This window comes from Populus trichocarpa, chromosome 16 (genome assembly GCF_000002775.5).
Source record: "Populus trichocarpa isolate Nisqually-1 chromosome 16, P.trichocarpa_v4.1, whole genome shotgun sequence".
Classification (NCBI taxonomy): Eukaryota; Viridiplantae; Streptophyta; class Magnoliopsida; order Malpighiales; family Salicaceae; genus Populus; species Populus trichocarpa.
Genome location: NC_037300.2, coordinates 4,467,646 through 4,480,044, shown reverse-complemented (window position 1 = coordinate 4,480,044; position 12,399 = coordinate 4,467,646). Strand labels below are relative to the sequence as shown.

The 12,399-nt window shown below is 32.8% G+C and overlaps 2 protein-coding genes across 2 annotated transcripts; one reads left to right on the top strand and one right to left on the bottom strand.

Moving 5' to 3' along the window:
• The first annotated feature begins 5,731 nt into the window (after positions 1-5,731).
• LOC7488056 (universal stress protein A-like protein) lies at positions 5,732-7,150 on the top strand. The gene is made up of 4 exons (XM_052448001.1): positions 5,732-6,132; positions 6,249-6,355; positions 6,594-6,712; positions 6,894-7,150. The coding sequence occupies exons 1-4, from the start codon at positions 5,844-5,846 to the stop codon at positions 7,021-7,023; spliced, it is 645 nt and encodes a 214-aa protein (XP_052303961.1). The 5' UTR covers positions 5,732-5,843; the 3' UTR covers positions 7,024-7,150.
• A 576-nt stretch (positions 7,151-7,726) lies between these two features.
• On the bottom strand, positions 7,727-10,549 carry LOC7488055 (glycerol-3-phosphate acyltransferase RAM2). The gene is made up of 2 exons (XM_002322716.4): positions 8,961-10,549; positions 7,727-8,850 (listed from the first exon to the last, which is right to left on the bottom strand). Exons 1-2 carry the CDS (start codon positions 9,564-9,566, stop codon positions 7,951-7,953), a joined length of 1,506 nt encoding a protein of 501 aa, XP_002322752.2. The 5' UTR covers positions 9,567-10,549; the 3' UTR covers positions 7,727-7,950.
• Between the last annotated feature and the right edge of the window lie 1,850 nt (positions 10,550-12,399).

The following is a 12,399-nucleotide window of genomic DNA, read 5'->3' as shown; positions in this document are numbered from 1 at the left end:
AGTGTGTTTGTAAATATGATAACGGTTGCTGTTTAAAATGTTTTTTACATATAAATGTATCAAAATAATGTTTTTTCTTAAATTATTTTAATATTAGCACATCAAAATAATCTGAAAACATAAAAAAATAAACAAAAAAATCAAATTTTAAAAGAACATGGTTGGCACTCCTCTTACTACAAGATATTTACTTAGCCAACATTTGGATTCGGCTCTACTAAACTTTTTTATTCACCCCAATATTCCTTAGCTGAGCAATTTATTTGGATATTAAACAAAACTTTTTAGAAAATAATTTTAGTGTGTTCCATTTCTCCTCTTTTACAATCAATGCCCGCAACTCTAGCTAACTGTCTACCCTTTCAAATAAGGTAGATTCACCATGTTAAATATTCAGACCCGTGACCTCCACTAAGTTAATTCAACGCATTAACCATTTACCTATGACATTTAGTTAGTAATAAAACAGTTAAACAAATACTTGTAACTTTTGTCTTCTAAACACGAAATATTTTACTTCAATGGAGATTCAAACACGTGATCTCTGTTCTTCCACACGTTAACAACTAAGCTACAACACACATAGCTGATAACAAAATGATTAAAAATATATTTTAACTTGGTTAATTGTTTTTAGTATACTAATAGATGTTTAATTAAGAAAGGTATCCAGGTCAACTGATTTGTTCACGAGTAACAACGAGTTTTCAAATTAACCAACTCGGAGAGGCAGTCGAGGACGGTTTTTTTTTTTTTTTTTTTTTTTTGTGTTACAATGGTAAGAGTTTAATTAGTGTTCACAGATATTTAGAATCTTTTTCGGTGCAAACTATATTTTTAAAAAATTTAAATGTTTTTTTGTTAAAATTTAATATGATTTGTATATTTTGGATCGTTTTGATGTACTAATATTAAAAATAATTTTTGAAAAATAAAAAAAATATCATTAACATATATTTTAATATAAAAAATTATTTAAAAAACAGCTATACGCAAAAACTCTCTTACCCAGCACAAGTTGAAGGGAGTACTTCTGTGTAGACAGTCATGCTGGCAATGATTGTCTGGGTGATTGAACCACAAGCTGGGAGGCTTTGTTGAGAGAAAGGTTTTTTTTGGGTCTCGGATGTTTGATAAATTAAGATTAAGATCAAGAATAAGAATTGAGATTATTATTAAGGAAAAAACTAAATGGTGTGGTCCAAACATTGTGCACTAAAACATAGATTAATGTAGGTTGCACATTGTCTATATGTTTTTCATCTATTAAGGATTTTTCTAGTCTAGTTATATAATAATATTTTTTTCAATTTAGATCTTTTATATTGTATTGGTGGAAAATTAAATTTTATAATTTATTTTAATTTATTTTTTAGGAGATTATTGAAGTGCTAAAATAACATTTTAATATTATGTTAATACTCGATTTCAAAAGAAAAAAAATTGCTTTAGTTGCTTGTAAAACAATTAACTTTTCGAAACCAAATTGAGTTGGAGGCAACAATGCAAGGTTTTTCTTTTTTTGGTTCTTTTTTACTATGAAAAACCGCCTTCTAACATATTTTTACCTTGAGAATTTTGCCATGTTCATTTTTGGTCATTTTAGTTTTCTAAATTAACATTTTAGAAATGAGGGCGTTGACAAGACAAAGAGGTTTTAAGTTAGGGAGATATTATTTTTATCTTTATTTTAAATTGTTATTTTTTTTACATATCTTTTAATTGATTTTGATTAAATAAATGAAATAGAACAAAATGTTATCTTTTTTTTTTTGGGATTATGGCTATTAAATTAGTTTGTTTCAATAAAAATTAAATTCTTGCTCTTTTTATATATATAAGAAAGCAGTGTCATGTAATTAAATAAAAATAAATAAAACATTTCCATAGTACTAGATCAAATATCTTAATTTATATATATTTCTCAACTTTATGGCTTAATTTTTAGTTAGCATTAGAATATCTTCATCTATGTATATAATCCTTGTTTATTTCATTAAAGTATTCATTAAATTTTAAGTTCATAATAAAACTTTTTCTTGATGATAGAAAACTTGTTAACATTGGCACATTTTTTTTAATATTAAAAAAATGTATCTTAGCGTAACCATTTAGTTAGTCTTAAGTTATATAAAGAAGATAAAGTTCTCGTTAAAATTAAAAAAAAAAAAAACTCTAAAAGGCATCAGTAAAGTCTCAGCTTGTGAGACGAAACACTATGAATTCATATAGTGTTTTGCTTTATTTTTTTGGTCCTTTGATTTTTTTTGTTTTGATCCCTCAATTTAATTTTTTTTTATTTGATCCTTTAACATTGCATTGATTTAGAATTGATCTTAATGATTTTTTTATGCTTGCGTATGGGGATCTCATCGAGTTAGGGTAATGTTTTGTCGCTTGATTAATACGCGATTTAGCAATATAAAACTCAATTTCATTGATTTAAAGGAATTAGAACTTAAAGATACAAATTTACAGCTTAAACAAATGTTTAGTTCCTCTTGTTTGCTAACATTAGGGGTTGGTTTTCACGTTAAGGGAAAGAGTTTTTTTGTTCTTTTTTTCCTGTCACTCAACTCTTTTTTATTTGTCTTTTCACATTGCTTTTATTTGAAATTTGACATGGTATTTTATTTTGGTTGCCTAGATATCAGATTCATTGAGGAAAAATTCAAACACTCGGTTAATACTCAGTTTGACAAAATAAAAATAAAATAATGTTGATGTAAACAATTAGTAGTTAAGAGACTAAAATTGAAACTAAAACAAATATAGTAGACTAGGGTGGATGGGTAGGGGACAAACTATATGGTGAGTGTAGCCCGTGCACCAACATATGAAGGAAGTCATTGCTTTTAAGCGGCGCATGCTGCTTACTTGGCGGCCTAACATCGCCTTCTTTGGTGGTGATGGAAGCAATGTGGCGAGGCCTTTATGGTGCGGTTACACTTGTCGACAGTAATCTTCGTGATTTGTTTTGATAGGGTAATCATGGTCTCATGAGTTTAAAAAGTTAACCTAAGTTAACATCGATATTTTTTTAGATCTTTTATTTACACTTTTTTTTTTCAATTTCATCATTTAACATCAAGTTTGTTGAAAGTCGAGCTTCGTGATTTTCTTTGCTTTCATTCTATAGAATTATCTTGGTCTCATCACCTAGTTCGCAAGTTTGGTGGGTTGACTCAAGTCTTTTATAGGTTGTTTTTTTAAGATGTTTTTTTTTTTGTTTTGAGCACGCATGTGTGGCTTAAGATTAAAATCACTCTCCTAAGGCTTATTTATGAAAGTTTTTTTTTAAAATCAACCCATTTATTGTTTTTGCTTTTTTTATTTTATAATTATATAATACAGTTGAGTTTATTATCAAGATTACAAGTTTTTCTTGCTTCTTTGAATCATGCTAGTAGAGCCTAATTTTTTTTTTTTAATGTTCAAATATCTTTTCGGTTCAGCTTACAATATAACATAGAGTACTTATCTAGTCCTTCCCTAAATTGCATCCATTTTATTTTTAAACACAAGATTTTTTTTTTCCGGTTTCGAAGACAAGTTAATAGGAATTTGAAGTTATTCCCTCCTCCGAATTTTGAACATGATCACTAGGGACTTGGTAAAGATTAGAGATCATCATGACAAAGAGAGGCGAAATTGTGGTGTGAAAGCATACAAGTTTAACGTTGAATTTTCAGGGATCTTGAATAACAAGATAAGGATGAAATCTAGCTGTCAATTATATCGGAGAAAAATAAAAATCTCAACTTCAAATTATCTGATTTTCTGTCGACCGACGGAGAAGACTGCTATGTTTTTGCAAATCTGCTCATCCAAGTGGGAAATGCCTCTGCCTAGAGTGCTTCGAAATTAACATTTAGTTTACGGCTCCTAAATTGCCCAGAGTTCTAATAAATAAGATGAGAACACCCACGTGTCAATGTCAAGCAATTTAAGGGAAAATTATGAGAAACAATTAACAAATCCCTAAATATAAAAAGGAAAATTAATATGCAACAGGATACAAAATATATTTATTGTAGTAATATAATTATAAAATTACTCTTGAGCTATAAAAGCTTTGGACTAGGTATCGAGGTAAGATTGTCTTTTTACCATTATATAATTATTTTTTGCAAATTATATAGGGCTAAATTAGCTATTTTATTTTATTTATTTTTTACACAATAAAATTACTAATTTAACCCTAAAATAAAAAATAAATTATCTTTCAAACAAGGACGTTTTGGTCTTTTTCAAATTTTAAAAATAGTAAAATTACTTTATTACCATTAAAGACAAAATTAACTAAACTCTCATAGAAGATGCTTTCTTTTGTTAATATGAAGGCTACTCAGGGCATTATTTTACTTGAATATTGAATATTATTTAAAAAAGCTTGGTGGCTTGTACGTAGCACGTGCCAGCGAGTGGACAACCCCTATGCCATTAAGGCAATGCGTGCGATACTATCTTGTCACCAAACACCATCTTTTGCAATGATATTTGAATCGTCTCGGTTTTCCCTCCATGATGAAGCAGAGAGTGTTCCAAACGGCCCTCTAGTTTAACACCAATGATTTTTTTCCATTCCTTTTTCTCTCTCCACTCAATTCCTGTGTTGCCTCTTAAAATTTTCAAAGCAGTCTTTTAATTTTTTTTCTTCAAATTTGATCATTTTTGTTTTGATTGCTATTTATTTAATTTTAAATAATTTATAAAATTATAATTTATTTTTAATTTCATTCCCCTTTAATTTTTTAACCTTTCAAATTTGATCTTCATTCTTCTAAGTGTTATTTGTTTTATTTGGAATAATTTTTTAAATTAATATTTTTTTACCATGTCTTCCACCTTAAGTTCTTTTCCTATCAATATATTTTGATCTCTATTCTTTCACTAATTTTTTAAATTGATATTTTTTTTATTTCATCCTTTAATATTAAAGTGGTTGAGAATTGAGTTTCTTGGTTCAACCCGGATTTAGAATTTCATTAGTTATGAGTTAATTTAAGATATTAGTCCGGGTTTACTTGGTTCTTTTTTGTTCATTTTTAAAGCTTATATTTTTTTTTATTTCATAATTCATCATTTATATTACTAGCGATTAGACCATGTTCTTTTTTTATTTGCTTTTCATAGGATTTTTTTTTATAAAATCTTAAACTGACTTGAGTCATCTCAGGTCTTTTTATTTGTTGTTTTTTTTATTTATTTATTTTAGAAAAAATTTTAAATTGATATTTTTTTATTTTTTATTTTAATATTATGTTTTTTAGTACTTAATTCTCTTTTCCCCATCCTTAAAGGTTAAGGTTTCTTAAAATTGGACATCGTGATTTTCTTTGAATTCTTTTTTATTCATCTATCTCGATCTCATCACTTAGAATATAGGCTTGGTGGGTTGGCGTGGCTTTTTTAGACTTGTTTTTTTTTAAAAAATTAATATTGTTTGTGTTCCATCCTCCAGCATTAAGGTTTTTTTTTAGAATTGAGTTTTGCAATATTTCATTTACCTTCTATTAGGTTATTTAATATTTTAATTCATATGATTTGGATAGGAAAGGTTGGTTGGTTTGTTGGGTATTTTTTTTTACCAACATTTTTTTAGATTTCATTTTCAATAGACACACCGAAAGGTCCAAAATATATTTGCTCATGGGTCATGCATGAAAAACTGTCTTGTTTTGATATGCATAATAAATCTGGAACTCTCTGCCTGCATGAACACCATGTGTCCAAATGCTTGCAGTCAAAGTACCACGCAACACCCTTAACGTTTGACAATTGTTTCATATGATATAGTAATGAAGATGTTGTTATAAATAGAAGAAGATGTTGGGACAGGAATGATAATGGAGACAGGTGCGAATATAGATTTAGAAAGAGTACTAATGCAAGAGCAGCTAGTGCAACAGCCGTTGAAGGAAGTGCAAATCAGAAAGAGAATGAGGATTATGGTGGCTATTGATGAGAGTGATGGGAGCTTCTATGCTCTCAAATGGGCTCTTGATCATCTTGTCGATGGCATCACGCCAACAAATGTACCGAGCCAGGAAGAATCTAGCCTGATCACACTGGTTCATGTTCAACAGCCCTTCCAGCACTACGTAATCCCTGCTGGTCCAGGTGGAGCAGGTTTAAGATCCCTTATATAAGATCTTTATGCTTGATGAGTACTGTTATTTGCTAAGTTAATTATGATTTGGTGATTATTTATAGTTAAGCACAAATTGATTACTTTCAAATTACAGCAGCTTTTTATGCTACACCTTCGATCGTAGAATCTGTGAGGGAAGCACAGGCAGAAAATGATGCGGCCTTACTGTCCCGTGCTCTACAGATGTGCAAAGATAAGATGGTAAGCCAAAAAACAAATAAATATTGCAGTAAACTGTTATTTTAACTAGCTTTATGTATAAACGTTTCAAAGCCGTATGGAAATGCAATTAATCATATGGTATAGAAGTTTAGGGTTCATTGTTTCCTTTCTCTTGTCCTTAATGTTACTGCAAATAAAAATATAATTATTTCTTACTCCTATACGTCAAGGCCATTTAAGGCCCTTCTTCTAAATGATGATGTTAAATGTTGTGCAGATCAAAGCAGAAAGTCTTATTCTTGAAGGGGAGCCGAAAGACAAAATCTGTCAAGCTACAGAACAAATGCAGGTTGATCTCCTTGTTCTAGGTAGCCGTGGTCTGGGCAAGATTAAAAGGTGATCGTTGTTAATTAATTTCCCAACTTGAATATCAGGTCACTGCAAGCAAGTACAATTCTATAGCTGATCACATCAATTTCTAATGCTTCACAATGGCCAAATAATCACTACTAGTAGTACATTACATAGCTGCTATCTATTTACTTGTCTGATAGTACTAGCATTTTGCTTGTTGCAGAGCATTCCTAGGAAGTGTAAGTGACTACTGCGCCCACCATGCAAAATGCCCCGTTCTTATTGTCAAGCCGCCAAAGGAGATCACTAAGGAGACCAGTAGTAAGAGCAAAGAATGGAACGCTGATAAATGATAAGCGCTGCCATTTCAGAGATCTCCGAGCAGCTATGATTGTATGATTGTGCGTGCTTGTTGTGTTATGCAGTGTCCTTGTAACCGAGTCAGAAAAACCTCCTTGTGCCTCCCTGATATTATGTACTTTCGTGTGCGCTGTTATATATTTTTCTGATCAAGTTTGTTTTATGCAACTGCTAAGTTTATCAACTCGCACGTCAACATGTTAGAGACATAATCCGCAGAATCTATCGCTGATGATTCCATATCTTGGCATGGATAAATAGTATGTGTGTGGGTAATATGGTACTGCAGGTTTACATCAAAACTATGTGAAAGAATCTAAAGCAGCATCAATTTTGTTGTTTTATCCAAAGTACTTTCAAACGATTTAATGCAAAACAAGGTATTATATGGGATTAATAATTAAATGGAATAACCTTCTGAAGATCCTTAACACTGCACCTAGTGGAGCTAACAGCAATGTTTTTGTTCACATCCATATATTTGCCTGCATTCGTCTCAAGTCTGAATTATCTGCGCCGATCTGCGCCTAGTGAAATTCGTAACACAATTAGCCATCCATAAGCCTCCGGTTCTCTTGTTAGCATCCTCTGGTGATATACTGATCGTTTATTGTCCGAGTTAGCTCATTTTGAAAGGCTGACACTCAACTTCAGTGACAACATTAAAACCAGAGGTAGCTATATTTGGAACACATCTTCCCTGAATAAGCTATTGAGCTTGATTTTGCTCATTTATTCTTTGCAAATATCATTTCTACCAAACATGACATTAGTTTGAAACATGAAGGGAAATATATGGAAATATCCCTTTCTCCCCCAACTTGAAAACTGAAACAGGTTGTGACCCCAAATGGCGCAGGACACTTGGTGATTGACTCACAGAGGTGTATAATTGAACTCAAATTGTGGAACAAATATAATCAACACCCCATTACTTTGTTGGCTTGGAGCTTCGTTTTTTCAACCACAGTACCATCGTTCCCAGCAAGTGCCCTGTACTTATCTCTCCTAGTAAAGGAAGTGCATTCATAGGACAGGGTGGCAGCAATCACTCTTTGTATGTAGTTTGCCACCTCATGACTAGATTTCCCACCAGTGCAGGTTAGCTCCTGTGGTAACCTGTTCAAGAAAGTTACTTCATATGCTGGGCTAGGGTTCATGAAGAAGTAAAACGGATCCATCCCTTTCCACCCTCTTGCTGTTGTCCCATGAAACATACTCATGCGATTCACCACAGCCACTGGAACAAGTTGGTCTGTTAATTCAGCAAACAAAGCTGAGAACCTTAAAAGAAAGGGTTCGCGGCAAGTAGTTCCCTCAGGGCATATAGCTAGGTCACCTTCTTCTAACAACTTCTTGATCATGGATGCGTCTGTAGCACGGTCACGGCTGAGTCTAACAGTTTTGATGGGTGAGATAATTTCAGAGAGACGAGAAACTGAGTACGTGACTGCTGGGATAGGACGGCCGAGGGCAGTGGAGAGAAATATTGGATCAAGCAAGGTTCGGTGAGAGCAAATAAAGAGGACACCAGATTGACCGATTGATTTCTTGGCCGGGGGAGGTGGGGTTCCCTTTATGATGACACGGACACCAAGTGCCCAGAAAGCATAGTAGACCATTGGCATAGGCAGGAGTGACCCGGCTGCAATTCTCAAGCAGGCTAAAATGAAGCCTATTGGGATCCAGAGAATTGTGAGTAGTGCTGATAATGGTGTTGGTTTTTGGACTAGCCGGCCATCATGGAAGATGATTGGTTTTGGGAGCTTGTCCGTTGTCACTGCTTTAACGTCTGGCTTGGGTGGCACTATGTAGCCATCCTGTAGTTTTTCTTATCAAGTCAATCTCTCGGCTACTGCCCCAGTGATATATGAAGGGAAAGCAGTTAAGAAAAAGAAAAAGAAAAAGACCAGTAGACTAATTAACTAACCTTGCATAAAGCCATGAAGGGTGCATCTGTATGACGATCTCCAAGTCCAATCTCTGGCTGTGCCTCTCCAAAAGCCTTTTTGAGGGCATCTGCCTTGTTCTTCCCCACAAGTACTCCTGGGCTAAGAACAAACCCTGTTGCTCTGCCTTTATAAGTAGACATCTCTGTCCCCAAAACCAAATCAGCTCCCAAGAAATCTTTCAAAAATGCTTCCACCATAATTCTTGGATTTGCAGTAAGAACACATCGTTTTCCACAAGAAGAAAACACACGCCACGACTCAGAATGAAGATCGCTAGAGTAAAACTTAGGCAGTACAGCACGAGCCACAGACTCAATATCGGAAACCTTCATTCCGGCACATGTAGCAAATATAAGAACCTTAATACCAGCAGACTCGGACACAAAGTAGTATAGAAGTCCTGCTAGCGGTGAGGCCAATAGCAAGAAAATCAGCCTAAAAATCCCACCAGCTTCAAAGGCAAGTAGAGCAAAGTAAGGGAATGAGCTACGACCTCTAAGCAGGGTTCCATCCATGTCAGCTACCACAGTGTGCTTTTCTCTACCTATGGATGCACATTTGTCAACAGTTGGAAAGCTATCCATTGTTGCAACTATGTATGATTGGTTTCTAGTGCCTAAGATTTTGAATGAGCAACTTGGAAGTTGGTGGTGCTTTTATAGAGACGATGAAAAAATAAACTGAAGGACATGAACAAAAAGTGAGATATATACGAGAAAAGTGGATCGTTGGGATCTAAGATCCAGGGTGACATGGGAGATATCTGGCGCCGATATTCCAAAATGCGCTTCAGTATGCTATGGTATAATCGATGGTCAGGTACAATTTTGAGGATAAACAATGCCAAGTTTGTGATCAAATGACTTTGTGTTCATCGCTGCCATGGTTGTCGTGTGTGTGTAATAAGCTTTGCAATACATGTCACTTTAATGTCCAATGCTAGTTTCTGGAAAATGGGCGATGATAGAGATGTGGCAATATTTTAACATTTAAAAAACTCACGATTCTTATTGTGTGTTGATTTTGAAGATTTCAATTTCTGAGACTTGGAACTTTTTAAGCATTGATCAACTATGTGGATCTGGAGGAAGATTTGAACACTTGAGAGAGAAACTTGGAGCTGGGGATATAAAAAGAAAAATATTAGTGAGAGATAGAGAGTTTGATGTGACAGAACAGCAAAAAAGTTTTTTTATGGAAAATTAAAAACCAGCAAGGATTAGAGAGCAATTTGGAGTGTAGTAATCATCTTTCATAATTTTAAAGGAAAGGTAGTGGAGTTCGAAGTCATTAGTTCTGGCACATACCAGGTAGAGAACTGAGTTGTTGCTTTCGTTTTCGGGAGGCTCGCAAGAACGATGGTTTGATTTTCCATCAAGCACTCAGTGAGAAGAAGCATTGTTGGGGCCGAAGAGGTCATACAGAGGCCGCTAGCTTCCATTAAACTCACTTTCAGGGAGTTCAGGTAATCATCGATCATTACTCAGAACTGAATAATCAGTGTTAAGGTTGTTATGTCGTGACTTAATTTGATGTTGGTGTGGATTAATTTCTTCATGTTTTTCTTTAACTTGATTGTTGTGTTGTGGTGGTTCCCAACTGATGCAATCAATCTGCTTGCAAGAGGATGATCAAATAAATAGAGAGTACTGATGTGTTTGTCGCTATTAAACTTGCATGGATTGCTTTTGTTTCTCGTAAAGGATTGCATAATGTCGTTGCAATTATTCTTAAATTTACATAATCGTTGCTCTCATCCTTTTGTCAAAAATCCTGCTTGCATTGGCTTATTAGTAGATGAATAACAGACTGATACGGACTATTATCATAAAAAAAAAATTAAATTTATAATTTGTTTTGATTTGATTTATAATCTTAAAATCTCACATGTAAATTAGTACGTTATTTTAAGTTTAATTTCAATCGATTCAATATGTTGTTATCTTAATATTTATAAAAAAATATCATCTTAAATATTTATTTTAAGTCAAATTATGTTTTTATTGGTCATCTAAGTTTCTTTTGAATCTATCAAGTTGATCGAGTCATATCCCATCAATCTCTATACAATTTAAAATTTTATTTCTACTTGAAAAATATTAGTAATGTCTAGATTTTTTTTATATTTTTTTCTTAATTACTCAAACTCATATAGCATAATGTATATCAATGATCTAGTTATTAACTTTACATTGTTACTTTGAAATCTAAGTTGTTTTTCTATTGAAGTGGCCCACTAACATTGTTTTAGCGATTATGTTTAACTTGGACTTACAATTAAAAAATAAATTAATAATTATATTTAATGATTAATATGTTGAAAATAAACACTAAAAAGAATCATAATGGATGATCAATCCTAGTAATTATCTTCTTGATCCACTTCTCTCCTCTATAAAAGACACCAATTAAATCATAATAGAAGACTAATGATAAGAAAACTCATATACACTTTCCATCACTAAAATTTAATATGGTTTGTATGTTTTAGATCGTTTTGAAATGCTGATATCAAAAATAATTTTTTAAAAATAAAAAAACATCATTTACATGCATTTCAGCACGAAAAATTATTTGAAAAGCAATTGCTACCACGCTAACAAACATACTTTTAATTAAGAACTTGTGTTTTTCCAATCAAAGATTATTCTTTGTTCTAATTTTTTAAGAGCCCTAGATTAAAATTTTAATGAGGGATTTTATTTTATTAATCAAATTCGTCAAATTCTTCTATATAAATGTTTCTTGGAGAATATTATTGGTCATACTCTCGTTATTGATGATAGAATAAGAACAATTTACTAATGAATCCAGTGGGGATCACATGTGCTTGTAAATCATGGTGTTAGCTAGCAAGACCTGCAGAAAATTCTCCCATGCGTGTACCTGTAAATCATGGTGTTTTTCCATGCACGATTATTTCTTTTAAGTCACATTTCTTTCACGGTGACATTGTTGCACCCACCACTGTCCGGAACATATTTGAAGGACAGAATGCATCATTGATTTTGAATGATTCTTTTTTTATATAGATCAATGTGATGTCCGAGTCAGATGTGCATTTTAACTAGCTTTACGGATTCTAAAATTAATAATCATGTAAGTTTTTAATGATTCTGAGATTTATGAGACTCGAACTACTAATTTTTAAAGAATAAACTTAAGACCTGACCAATTAAGTTACACCCCTGAAAATTAATTATTTTTTGGCATGATTATTGAATTTAAATTAGGGGCATATGCATGTGATCTTCCTACACGGCAGAGAACTTCATGAATATGATGTAACAGTCATGCAATTTCAAAACATTCATCATTGTCTGTAAGAGAATGACTGGTCTCTTCGATTTACGCGTCTTTTATCGGATCAGTGTAGTTTAATAAAAGTTTTTGGAAAATAACGCCGGTATTTGAAAA